Source organism: Thunnus maccoyii, chromosome 5, assembly GCF_910596095.1.
Source record: "Thunnus maccoyii chromosome 5, fThuMac1.1, whole genome shotgun sequence".
In the NCBI taxonomy this organism is placed as follows: Eukaryota; Metazoa; Chordata; class Actinopteri; order Scombriformes; family Scombridae; genus Thunnus; species Thunnus maccoyii.
The window spans coordinates 2583514-2597900 of record NC_056537.1 but is presented as its reverse complement, the minus strand read 5'-3'; the positions used below and the strand labels follow the sequence as shown (position 1 = coordinate 2597900).

General features: G+C 38.8%; 1 protein-coding gene across 6 annotated transcripts in view; it reads left to right on the top strand.

Moving 5' to 3' along the window:
- Positions 1-14387, top strand: part of grm8b (glutamate receptor, metabotropic 8b) — a 161036-nt gene that overhangs the window by 103381 nt on the left and 43268 nt on the right. For all 6 annotated transcript variants that reach the window (XR_006096103.1, XM_042410778.1, XM_042410779.1 and 3 more), the window contains one exon: positions 14161-14361. Coding sequence is in view for 5 of the 6 variants with exons in the window: in XM_042410778.1 (XP_042266712.1) it covers positions 14161-14361 (201 nt within the window). In the remaining variant the exon portion in view is untranslated. The remainder of the gene's footprint in view (positions 1-14160; positions 14362-14387) is intronic.

Genomic DNA, 14387 nt, shown 5'->3' with positions numbered 1-14387 from the left:
CTGTATGTCTCCCACTGAAGCTTCTGTAAATTATCAGATAAAAGATGAAAGTCCATACTATTGAGAATTTCTACATAAGCAGCTGTAGTTGCAGTTAATTTTCTGAATTTTCAGTTTTTTTTCTCTGTATAATCATCAACAAAAGGTTATTTTTGTGAAATCAGGAAAAAATATATAGTTTTCACATCATTCAAATCAGACTTCCTCATTTAAAGGATATATCTGGTGAATTTCTATATTTTTCTTCATGTTTGGATCCAAACCAACAATGAACTGATCTACTAACAAGTATTGTGTGTGTATCAAAGCTGATATATCTGATTAAAAACACGTCAGTGAGTCACATCGCTGCACTGGGTGACATGTTCCTTCATTATTAAGAGTTTGGTCACGTTAGTTTGATTAGAAACGTCTCCAAAGACTAATAACAGCATCATGTTTTCAGTCTCTAGAGAGTAGTTCTGTGTGACAATTTACAGCTTCACTAGCTTGTTGTGCTACATATCACAACCTCTTGACTTTATATTGAAGTTCTTTGAGAAATTAACAATTTAGTATAAAGAGGTTGTGATATATAAACTACAACAACAAGCTAGCAAAGCTCTGAAAATGAAATCACATTCCTGCACATGCTCAGAACTTCTCTCCCGAGACTGAAAACTGTTATTAGTAACCGCTCTCTTCATAATGAGGGATAATGTCAGCCAGTGCAGCGGTGTGGCTTGTTGAAGAGGACATATTCAGGATATATTCTGCATATTTCCAGGTTTTATACCAGGGCTTCTACTTGTCCTTTATGCAGCGCCTCAGTTCAGCCTCTGTCTGAAACAGGTCGTTTTAGCTCCTGTCTCTTTAAGGCCCCGCCTCCCGATGAGCCCACTCTGTTCTGATTGGTCAGCTTCAGGAAGCTTCCTCCGGCTCCGGAGGCTATGTAAACAAACTATAGTAGCAGGATTTCACTTCTTTTTCTCCTTCTTTACTCCAAATGTCAACTTTCTAATCCATCCGTACATGTTCGAGCCAGAAACCAACCGTAGCAACCGAGGCTACAGAACAGACGGCGATTTATTAGCGTGTGCAACAAGCTAGCATCAGCTCGTCAGCAAGGCAGAAAAAACTGTCAAAGAAAAAAACAAACGTAGGGTTCAGAGCAGGTTGAAACCCTGACTTTTGTCTTGCAGGCAGCAGCATTTCTACATACATTTACCTCAAGTTTTGGAACTTTGACCGTGTTTAACATCTGACATCAGAACAGGATATAAATAACAGAAAACTACAAAAAGGCCTCTTTAATAGTTTTCTGACATCAACAGAGGAATCAGATATATCAGGCTTTGATACACACACAATACTTGTTAGTAGATCAGTTCATTGTTGGTTTGGATCCAAACATGAGATTTATTGACGAGAAGAAAAAAAAAAAGAAAGAAAATCACCAGTTTTACCCTTTAAACTATTCATCAGAGCAGCTGCAGCCTCACTGTGGGTGAATGTGCTCCAGTGATGCTGTGATATTGTTAACTTCAGATTCCTGTATGAGAGTCACTTCCAGGCATGAACTCTGATGTGTGATTCAGGTGAGTCATGTCTAGCGCACAAAGGATGCGGTTGCACACTTTGAGTAATTTCATGGCTGTGTGGTTCAACCGGGGCTCAAATGGAAAAAAGAGCCTTGTGAGTATTGATTATCAAACTGCTCCTTCAGTCGGGTAGTAATCATGGCCAATCACATCTGCTCCTCGCTTATGAAAGCACATTTTTTCTGTCTCTGCTGTCATTTGTCTCAGAAATGTCTCTGAAATCAGGAGCTTAATGACGTCTGTGGTCATATTGATTCACTTTAAGAGACAGAAGGAAGAAGACGACATCACGGCCGAGTCAAAGCAATCAGCAGCTTTCAATAAACTCATCCTCTTCAGTGATAAAGATGTTCAGGTTGATTTCTGTTTACTGCACAGTCAGTAAAGCTTTTCCCGCTCCGCAATATGTTAGAGACTCATAACTCCTCAGACTCAACATTCATGCCTGAACTTTTAAATAAAGACAAAACACCCAAAAAACATTTAAAAAAACAACAAAAACACATGTATGTGAGAGAATATTGGAAACAGAAGGCAGGTCATTGACCAGAATGCCTCCTAGAAATGACATTTATATACCACTAATGTTATAATTGAACCTGGACCACCAACCTTTCTGATTTTTAACCAACAGGTGTCCAAACATAACCGTAAAAAGATGAGCAGATTATTGTAGGAGAATGAATGAAATATGATCAACATGTTGTAGGAACGTTCTGTATGAACGTTTTGTGACTTGTTAGATACATTAATTCAACTGGCATTACATTTCTGTCAACATGTATCTGCTGTTGCAAATTATTAGGATATAAATGTAATTCCCAGGAGACAGGTTCATCTGTTGTGTGACTGAAATGGAGGAAAAGCTGATTGAGCTGTAAAGAGAAAAAATGCCTCAACAATATAAACTCAAAGAGCGACACAGTCGACCAGAACCTGAAGTTCACTCATCTCATATTTGCTCTGCAGACCCACGCAGATTACTCTGCATAGAAACCATGATATAAACAGTACAAGCAGCTGGTTGTCATCCATTTGTTTTAGGGACAAGAACACTCGATAACTGGCAACTCCAGCTGGTGGAAACAACCTTTATGTGGGATTTATCTCAGTGGTGGAAAGTAACTAAGTACATTTACTCAAAGTAGTGTGAGGTACTTGTACTTTACTTGAGTATTTCCATGTGATGCTACTTTCTACATTTCAGAGGGAAATATTGTACTTTCTACTCCACTACATTTATTTGACAGCTTTAGTTACTTTTTAGATGAAGATTTGACACAATGGATAATATAACAAGCTTTTAAAATACAACACATTGTTAAAGATGAAACCAGTGGTTTCCAACCTTTTTGGCTTTTGACGTCTTACAAAAAGCAGTGTGTAGTCGGGGTCACATTTCACATGTCTATGAGTTGTTAACAGCTCCACCAAATAGTGATTTTTCCCTCTAAACTTCTCACATGCTTTCATTTCAATAAATGTTCAAATGATCCAATATTTCAGCAAAAATCAAAGATTAGAGAAAAAGTCCAAAAACTGAAAACAGATTTGTGTATCAGAACTTTGTTTTTTCTTCTTTCCTCTCCCATTAATCATCTCACGACCCCTCAGATTTATCTGCTGACCCTTTGGAGGGGCCCCACCCCTAGGTTGGGAACCACTGGACTAAACTAGCTAACTGTATATAAAGTAGTGTAAACTAGCTCCACCTCCAGCAGCTACAACAGTAACATGCTGCTCTAACACTGATGCTTCACTATTAATAATCTAATGATGTCATATATAATAATATATCAGTCAGAGGGACCAAACCACTACTTTTACTGCAATACTTTAACTACATCAAGCTCATAATACTTATGTACTTTTACTGCAATACTTTAACTACATCAAGCTCATAATACTTATGTACTTTTACTGCAATACTTTAACTACATCAAGCTCATAATACTTGTGTACTTTTACTGCAATACTTTAACTACATCAAGCTCATAATACTTATGTACTTTTACTGCAATACTTTAACTACATCAAGCTCATAATACTTATGTACTTTTACTGCAATACTTTAACTACATCAAGCTCATAATACTTATGTACTTTTACTGCAATACTTTAACTACATCAAGCTCATAATACTTGTGTACTTTTACTGCAATACTTTAACTACATCAAGCTCATAATACTTATGTACTTTTACTGCAATACTTTAACTACATCAAGCTCATAATACTTATGTACTTTTACTGCAATACTTTAACTACATCAAGCTCATAATACTTATGTACTTTTACTGCAATACTTTAACTACATCAAGCTCATAATACTTATGTACTTTTACTGCAGGAGGATTTTTCATGCAGGACTTTTACTTGTCTTGGAGTATTTCTATATTGCTGTAGTGGTACTTTTACTGCAGTAAAGTATCTGAATACTTCTTCCACTACTGGTCTGTTCAGTCTTTGCATGTTTCAGCTCATCTTTAAATGTCAGTGGCTCCAAACTCTAGAACATCAGACTCATCATAGACGTCTGTGTGTTTAATACATCAGTCAGTATTAGTATTAGTCGTCATTTAGCTTTAAACCCTCCAGCAGAGAAGAAGAAACAGTCACAGGAGCATCTCACCAGCTGACAGATTAGAGCACGCTCAGTACAATCCCTCCAGAAGGCACTGGGGAAAGCCAGCTCATTAATTGTAATTAATTAGGATAATTAAATATCCACGAGACGCGGTGGCCTGAGGTCTGTTCCATGCCGCACAGGGGATAATGTTGCCGCTCCGCTCTGCAGACCGCTGCTGCGCTCACAGCAAACGCCACCTCTGAGCACCTAATTTCCTGCCAAATAGAGTGTGTCGTTTTTGAAAAGCAATCCAATATTGTAATTATACCCCCCTCCACCCCCAGTAACCCCCCCCCCACCCACCCACCCACCTCCAGCGGCCCCGCCCCCTCCACTCAGATGAAAGTAAATTAGAAAATCCATATTTTTCTTCCTCGTTCTCTTCCGTCACTCGCATGTTAACGCCGTAATCTCCTCAGCATCATGTAGACATCAATCCCTTATAATGACCTTAATTAACCTTTAATTTACCCCTGAAAACACATCAGACACCTTCATCTAAACCAAAACGTTTGATAATCAGGGTCCCTTAATTTGCTCATTAATTTGAAAAGCTAAAATAATTTAACCTGCAAATTAACAATATTTTAAATGATTTTTATTCAGTTTTCAAGTATTTACTGTAATAAGTTTACCAGGTTTTTATTATCTAAAGGGGTAAAAGCCCTCAAAATGTATAAATGACATTATAAGTATCACTTAATTTATATGTTAATGGGGTAAAAGCCCCTTATTAAAATAACATTAAGTTGCTTTATTTGTCTTAATTAAGGTGCAAATTCCAGCGTTCACCCAAACTGAGAGATTAATAAATGAGTAAATGAATGATTTCAGTGGCTTATTTACCCAGTTACATTTCCAGTTTAAGGGGTTTTCAAGGCCCATAAATCCCTTAAAGATCCCCTGCAGACAGTTTTAAGTATTAAAACATGGAACAATAATGTTTAATTACCACGTTAAAATCCTTCAAATTACATCTCCTCCTTCCCCCTCATTAATAATCCAGAATCCATCAACATGTCAATATATTTCATTTTAGAGATTTTCCTGCTGGACACCAGATGTTTCCTCCTTCACTGTAAAGTTCATCCTCAGTGTTTCCACATCACACTTGTGTAAGTTAAATATTGAACCACGATTGGCTCCAAACTACTTGTGATGTCATAAATCCTGCTCAAAGCCCCTCCGTCCCTCTTACAATCAGATTTTCATTGAGCTCAGAGAAACTTTCCTCCTTCAGCAGATGAATAAAAACAAACTCTGAACAGAGAAGAAGAACAAACATGTTTCTGAAGGGAGGAAGACTTTAAAATTTAATTTAAAGGTTTTTTTGTCTCATTATTTGAAAAATGAAGGCCCTTTGAAGATATAATATTATTGAGGAATTTGAAATGTGGTTCCAAGGGGATAATTTAGGTATAGATTAATGGTTTATTGTTGTTGGTTTCAGGTTTAAGGTTTGAATTAAATGAATTAAAGGGATTTTGGTTACATAATGTTACGACTGAAATATCTTCAGGAGCAAATTAATGATATTTTAAAGGATTCTTACTCAGTATTTTGGTGAGATTACACATATATATCTGGGCTACATTAATGGATTGTAATATATATTTGATGGGTTTTCTCTGTGGATTTTTATTGGGTAAAACCTCTTAAAATGTACCAAATAACGTTACAGGTACTTATAAATGTTTATTTTACAACTATGTTTCAAATTCAGGCACAGAGTTTAACACTGTTTGATGGATTAAAGGAGTTTTTAACGGATACAAACAATCCATTTACCTCAAATTTGAGCCGGACTGCTGAATTTGCACCTTAATTGAAAATTAAGAACCTTTTTAAGCTACAAATTAGGGATGATTTGCTAAAAACTGCTTTTTTGTCAACTTTAAATGTTTTTTTCCATCTTAAAAATTCCTTAAACCATTTTAATAAGCCATGGTGTGGAGGGCTTTCAAATGATCTATTAATTATTCCTTTAAATATTAATTAAAAAACAAGTCATTAAAATGCCATAATAACCATTATTTATAGTTAAGTTAACAGATTCTGTTCCACAGAAAATTAAGTGAAGCAGTGTAACATAAAGGCATCGTCTTGTGTTCAGAGCTCTGAGGAAATCAGCCTTCAGCCACATCATCTTCATCAGTCAGTAAAGCTCTTCCTCCTCTTCCTTCTTCCTCTCTGAAGGTGGAGATCTGATCCTCGTCCCTGCTGTCTGCAGCCTCCGGGCTGTAGATTCTCAGTCAACCTTTCGTTGATGCTTATCTGTTTGTTTGTGTGCGAGCTGCAGCAGCAGCAGCCGTCACAGAGGTTTGTTTGGATAATGAAGACACGTTTGTCGTTTCCTGATTCAGGTGTCGAGATCTTGATGACAGCGTGTCGCCTTCTGATCGGCTGCAGCCGTGAGGAAAAACAAAATCCTCCCTGACGACTTATTTATTCTCATGTTCAACCTTCATGGATGTTGTTTCAGGTTTTCGGATGCTTCCAACACTTTGGTTTATAGTCAAATATATTAAACAGTTGGAAAGATTTACATATAATTTACTTTTTATATTCCTGCTCAGAGGATGAAATTTAGCCATTGATTCTGTTTGATTTAACATCACAGTTACGGTAGTTTGTTTAGAAACGGCTCTAAAGACTAATAACAGCATCATGTTTCCAGTCTCCAGAGAGTAGTTCTGTGTAAGACAGACACCACTGAGCATGTGCAGGAACGCGGTGTTGTTTCGAGCTTTGCTAGCTTATTGTGCTACATATTAGGGATGTGCAGAGATCCCAGTATTTGTATTTGTATCTGTATTTGTTCAGGCAGCAAAATTATTTGTATTTGAATAAAAGGTCCCCATATCGGGTCTCGAACCGGAGTCTCCCAGATCATAGACGACTGTGCTGAGATAAAACTTTACTCATCACTCATTGCAGACAGACCTCTAGGGAGGAACTTCAAAGGCGATTCTTGCTTTGCACCTTTCATTTATTTCCTATTATTTACAACCTGACTTTGTGGAAAGGAGAAGGGGAACAACAGGTTATGGAGAGTCTCTTGAGAGCACTTCTCATATGTCAGTAGTTCAGCTTTATCTCTGGGGAACACCCCCAACTCCAGGAGTGATGTCCAAATTAGGAAATGTGCGTCATGTAGCAGGTGGATGTGACTCCCCTCGTTGAGACCTGCTAATAGACGGCACAGCGGAGCAGAGGAGAGACACTGAGATAGTGATGTAACCGACATGCGTCCTGGTATTTGACATGGGGTTTTTTTCATCCCGAAAACAAATAATTTTTAAAATATTTGTATGAAACAAATATTCGTAACAAACAAAACACTATTTGTGCTTTGCCAAATTTGTATTCAGGCACACCCCTTCTACACATACCAACCTCTTAACTTTATGCTGAAGTTATTTACATTGTACAACAAGCTAGCGACGCTCTGTAAACACAAGCATGTAGATAAGTTCATTGTTGGTTTTGTTCTATACATGAGATTTACAGAAAATCACCAGCCTTATCTTTTAAATACATAAATGAGTAAATTCACTGTTCTTTATTAATCTGAATACAAATGTGGTGCTTAAAAACGCTGCCTCCACATTTGGTTTGGAAGATGGAAGTTTATTGTTTTTAAAGTTTACATTTTTAGCTCCACTGCTGCTGAGGCTCAAAGAAAAAGCTAAATCATCAGCACACTGTCTCTTTGCGGGGGTGTAAAGAACATTTCAGTTGTTTTCACTTCTTTTAAAACAAGATGGAGACGTTTTTTTTTTTTTTTTTTTTCAGTGCAGCCGTTCCCTCTGCAGCAGGAACAGAGTTTGTGGAGGATGTAGAGTTTTTCTTTTATTCAGGGGAAACGTTGTTTTTCACTCTGACGATCAGTATTTCCACCTGGAGACTCCACAAACACTGTTTCACCAAAGAACATGAATATTTGATTCTGTTCTTCTGCTTTGTTGAAATATATGTTTGCCTCATTGTTTTCTCGCCTTTTTTTTTTTTTTACAACACTGTTTCTTCCATTTGTACTCCTCTTTGTACTAACTGTGCTGCAGATTCTCATGAAATACACTGAGTGGATGTTAAAGCCTGATTTGCATTTTTAACACCTCTTTGTGTTCTGTGTGTTTTTTTTACCTTTGTGCTGAACTTTGGTCAGGAAACATCAGCAGGTGAAAAAGTGATGTCGACAGGGTGTGAGTGTTTGAAAGCGACGGTGCCTCTGAAACAGAGATGGAGCAGCTGTTTAGTGTTCAGCAGCACTCAGGGACATTTTGTGAAGTGTGTGTGTGTGTGTTTTTGTCAACACTTTGGTTTGAAGAGGAGATTTGAGATTTAACCACTGAGCCTTAAAGGGCCATCCAGCTGTTTGTTTTTATTTTGCTGTTTTAACTCATTTAACTGTTGAATGACTTACCAGGGTTGACTTGAGACTAGTTGGTCTCGACTTGGAAACTGGACTCGTACATTCATGACTTGGTTTGTGATTTGTTAATTGTTGGTCTTTACCATAGACTGTATAAAATATGGACGTAGTCACCGTGACGTCAACCGTTGGTTTGCGAAGCCTTGAGTGTCGACATCTTGGATTTGGCCGTCGCCATGTTTGATTTTTGGAGCCAGAAGTGACCATATTTGGATGAGAGGATGGAGCTAACCATAGCGCTAGCTGCTAGCTTGGTTAGCACTTACAATCCAAGGTTAACAGTGATAATGCTAATGCTAATTTTTGCTAGCAAAAGACAGGCCTAAAACCGTTAAAACAAAATGTACTCACTGGAAAAACTGATAATCCGACTCATCAGTGGGTCTTTTATTACAACCAGCTGCTGAACTAGACATTTTTTGGGCGACCAAAATGTTACAATAAACTTTAGTGAACTGAAAACACACTGGAATAGCAGCAGCTACACCTGTACGCCATGGTTATATTACATTAGCAACGCTGTGGTAGCGACTTGTCAATCACAACATAGCCACACCTTAAAGCATACTCTGCTGTATCGTCTATTTTACTCTAAATGGGGCCATAATTTACAAAATGAACAACATGCTGTATTGAAGAAAACTTGAAACATCAGCTCATCAGGAAACAGTTTACTGAGGTAATGAATCAAGAGAGAAGTAGGGTCATTTTCTCATAGACTTCCATACAATCGGACTTCTTTTTTCAGTCAGTGGAGTCGCCCCCTGATGGCCATTAGATAGAATGCAGGTTTTTGGCACTTCTGCATTGGCTTCATTTTTCAGCCCGGAAGGTTGCCGCTTGGTCTTTAATAAGACATTAATGGCCTTGACTTACTTGTCTTGACTTGTTGGTCTTGACTTTAGATTTGACTTCATACTTTTTGGTAATGATAAGTGTGGTGTGCTTTTATTTTGAAAGTTTGATTGACATGTGTACTGTCAGGTGTGTAGAGACAATAAGTAACTGCAGCTGGACACAGAAAAATACTCATATATTTGAATGGAGAGTGTGAGCGAACCCACACCTTTTTGAACATTTACTGCTTCCACATAGTTTTAGATACAAACTTCATTTGAACTTTAAATGAGTCACAAGACTTTGACCTACAAATCTTGAATTTACATGTTTTTTCTATCTTTTATTGTTTTTGAGATATTAGAGTGTGAGTTTTAAAGTCTTTTCTTGCTCCTCCTGTGATTTTATAATGAGTGTGTATTGCGGAATGTTTCACAGCACTGAGGGAGTGACATCACCAGGAGCAGTTGGAGAGGAGGATTTTAGAGTACGCTTCTTGTGAAATATCCTCATAAATCCCATGACTTTGGCCAAATCTTACATTAATAATCATATTTTAGTTGGAAATTTCGTGGCAAATCCATTGATGCAGGTTTGAAAGTGGTCAGACTTATAGTTTAGATGTCAGAAGCCTCTGTTTGCCACAAAGTCCATGCCCATATATTGCTTCCCCATTGTTTAACATTGCAAGGGTGATGTGGCACTGCAACTTTCAGGGCTTATTAAATCCAAACTGTTATTACAAAGTTTTTAACAACTTTTTTTCAGCATAGTGTCATAAGTCATCTATTAAAGTGTGAAGCTGATACCATTAACTCCCTCGGAGGAGATAGTGTTTGTTCGGGGGCCAAAATTGGGGCAAAGTCTTATTTTGAAAGGCTAATTGCAGACTTCCTGTTGGATTTAGGTCAGGGGTGTTGGTGTATGATTTGTAGGTCTTGATGAGATGAATAATTGAGTTTTGGTTTGATCTTTCTACGACATTCCTACGGGCCATGGTGGCCATTTTAGTTACATAGGTGGCGCTAGAGAGCACATTTTGGCTATTTGGGGGTTAATTTTTACATTTTATCAAAGTTTTCACCAGACCTGATGTGCGTGCCAAATTTTGTGAGTTTTTGAGTGTGTTTAGGGGGTCAAATTTAGGGTTTAAGTGGCATAATAATAAAGAAAGAAACAAACAAACAAACACACGAAAAACAATAGGGTCCTCGCCCTTAGGTGAGGACTACTGTTTTACAATAGTCCTCTGCCTTTTGGGCTCGGTCCCTAAATAATGAATGTAACAGAAATCTTCAGCACTAGTGGACATTTGAGTGACTGTTGGGATGATGGATGTCACTGATGTTTGTTCTTTTTTACAGATATAGATAAGCAGAGAGTGAATTGTGCTGTTTTATTATTAAGCAAAGAATAGTCTTCAGGAGAATTTATGAATGTTTGAGCTGCCGTCACACGTGTCTCTGCTGATGAATCTGACACAGACTGATGCTACTGATAACTCTATTAATGTAAATATATTCAGGTGTGTGAGACCACACAGCTGGGGCCGGTTTCCCCCCCGCACTCATCCCAACACCGGTAACCTCTGTAATTAGTTTCCTGCTTATCTAATTTCCAAATCTAATTGAAAGAGAAGGGAGAGAGAGAGGCGGGAAAACAGAAAGGCGTCCATCCTGTCGAGGAGGAATTAAATTTACCCTGTAAGTGATGTGTAAATGAAACGCCAGCAGCTGTCTGTCGAGCGCACCGCCTCACCTCACCGTCAGCCAGAGTTTCACCATCATCACCATCATCATCGTCATCATCGGTCATCAAGGCTCATTAGCAAACAGGAAGGCAAGAAATGTTCTAGTCACCACATGGCCAAACACGCCGTTCACATTGCTTTTTTTTTTATCAGAAATCATACATGCAGGTTCTGGGGATGATGAGTTATTGATTTGTTTTGGTTAATAACATCTTTAGAGTGAGAGGCTGTTGAATAAATCAGAGTTTGTGTTAATGAAGCAGCTGCTTGAAGCAGTTTCTGCATTTTCTGAAAAAGAAATGTTGTTTCCTTTTCCTCCTGCCAGAACGTCCACGTCAGTCTACAACGATTTTTAACCAGAGCAAAAATATCTGAGGAACACAGCAGGAATAACGCAGTGATCAGTAGGAAACAGTCTGTGATCCTTCAGGGTGAAAACATTCAGGAACATCTTCCTGTAGGTACACTGGTGTGTAATGACAGTAGGTCACCAGGTGTGAACTTCAGACACCTCACTGGGACTCCAGTCATGAAAAGAGAAACCAAACCGTGTTTGTGGTCGAGACGCTCTGAGCTCGATGAAACACTGTTGCTCTTTATATGTGTGAGCGATCGATCAAAACCACAAATGTGTGATTGGTTTCTTTCTAAATAAAAGAAGACTTGTTACTCAACTTCAGTTTTAATATCAATGAAGATTTCATTTTGTGAATTCACACAATGACTTGTTTAAAGGACCAGTGTGGGGGATTTAGTGACATTCAAAGCGTGTAGGAAAACCTACGGTGGCTGTGAAACTCATGAAAAAAGGTAAAGATTCCCTCTTTAGAACCAGTGTTTGGTTTGTCCGTCCCGGGCTACTGTAGAAACATGGCAGTGCAACATAGCGGCTCCATGGAAGACGACCTGCTTCCTCTGTAGATATAAAGGCTCATTCTAATATAATGAAAACACAACAATTCTTATTTTCAGGTGATTAAACACTAATTAAAACATACTGATGAATATCATATTCCATTTCTACCAAATCTGTTCCGCTAGACACCACTAAATTCTACACACTGGTCCTTTAAGGGTCTGATACTGGAAACACTGGGTTTAGGACTTGGGACTAGGGAGTAGTAGTAGTAACGAACACATGAGCGGAGATAACACAGAGCTGCTAACATGGCTGGAGACTCTTAAAGGGACATATTGTGCTTTTTGTGGTTTCTGTTGTTTATATGTTTCTGATGTTAAACACAGTTCAGAAACTTGAGGTGAACGTGTGTAAAAATGCTGCCTGCAAGTCAAAAGTCAGGGCTTCAACCTGCTCTGGACGCTTCGTTTGCGTCAGTTTTTTCTACCTTGCTGACGAGCTGATGTCAGCTCATCACACATGCTCATAAACATCTGTCTGTAGCCTTGGTTGCTAAGGTGGTTGCTAAGGTTTTTCCATGTGTTGTCATGTTGTCCACTCTCATATTTCAGATCAAAATATCTCAACAGTCTAAACACAAGACTGTAAAACTTACTCAGAAATGTATTTTTTGTGCTGAGGAGCAGTTCCTTCACCTGCTTTTCAGTCTTCATGACAGACAATCTTCTTCCACTGAGCTTCTGGAAAACCTCCTTTCAGTCAGAATCCGACGTTGTATTCAGGCACAAATTGAATTTACAGATTCAAACATGTTTTCTTTAAATATTGAGGAGCACAAAAGACACTCATCATCTCCAGCGAGCGGCGATCATCTGCAGCTCAGCCGTACATCTCCTCTCTGCCTCGGCTGTTTGACGTCCTCGGCTCTCAGCTCGCCGTTTGAGGCTCATTCATTACCGCCGTACGGACGTGTAATCAGTCTTTACTGCCGGAGCAAATGTCTCCCCTCGGACAGATCCCCCGCCATCTGCCTGCCATTAAAATTAAATTGGATTTCATTTCTAAGCTCCTATTAATTCAGAGAAGTCTTGTGTTGATGGAGGGTCCAGTCCAGCAGTTAGTTTCCTCCTCCTCCTCTCTTTCACTCTCCTCCCTGCATCCCGGGCCGGCGGCGTGAACGCAGAGCGCCGCCGCTCTAATAACAATAATTACACAGTGAAAATTTTGGAAGGACTTTAGAGAGTTTTCAAATAAAAGATGAGGATGTCTTCTCCTCTCTGTTATTTAATCACAGCTAATGAGATGGAGCCAATGTATTTTTTTAATGTTAATAGGTTAGTTATTTTCATTTCACACTCCCATAAGCCTTTGTGACTTACTTTGTGCCTGGCGGCAAGGATGAACTCACTTAGTCATTTAGTCTGTCGATGACTTTAAGCTCAAAAACTACTACATATAAATCCACAGTGTGGAGCAGAAACTTTTTGTGGAAGTCAAAACATTCACCAAATTTCTCTGACTTTGTTCTGTGAGGTTCATTTCAGCCTGATGAATGAATGAATGAGCTGCAACACAACATGATACTAGACAAGAAGCTGCTGAAACAAAATATGCCAATAAAAATCATAAAATATATATAAAACAACCTCTCAGTATTTTGTTTTAGTTGATTTCAGCATAATATTTAAACTTCAAGGCAGAAACTATCTGTTGGACACGTCTGAACTCATAAATCCTGTTTCTCACCTCAGAGAAATGTTCCTCTTAAGAACGAATCTGTTCGTACGAGTTCTTCTTGCATGAGGCCCAGTTCCTCATAATTACGACTTCTGTATCATTTTTATTGTGATTAAGATCTTCTAGTAATTATGAGATTTGATTTGATGATGTTTTCTTGTAATTTTATGAAAAGAGACACATTTACAATATAGTTTTTGTTGTATTTTCAAAGCTGCTATAGGATGATGATAAAAACTAACATTTTTAGAGGTTTTGAACGTATCAACAGTGGAGTTTTGGTGAGTTTGATGTATTTTCAGGGATTGATCGGGCGTCTCCGTTTCTGTTCCAGGTCTGGAGAAAGTCAGCCGTGACTCCACGTACGAGCAGGAAGGGAAGGTTCAGTTCGTGATGGACGCCGTGTACGCCATGGCCCACGCTCTGCACCACATGCACCGCGAGCTCTGCGCCGGTTACCCCGGCCTTTGCCCGCGCATGGCCAACATCGACGGCAAGGAGCTGCTGGCGCACATCCGCGCTGTCAGCTTCAACGGTAAGAGACAGCGTCCTCATCATCAT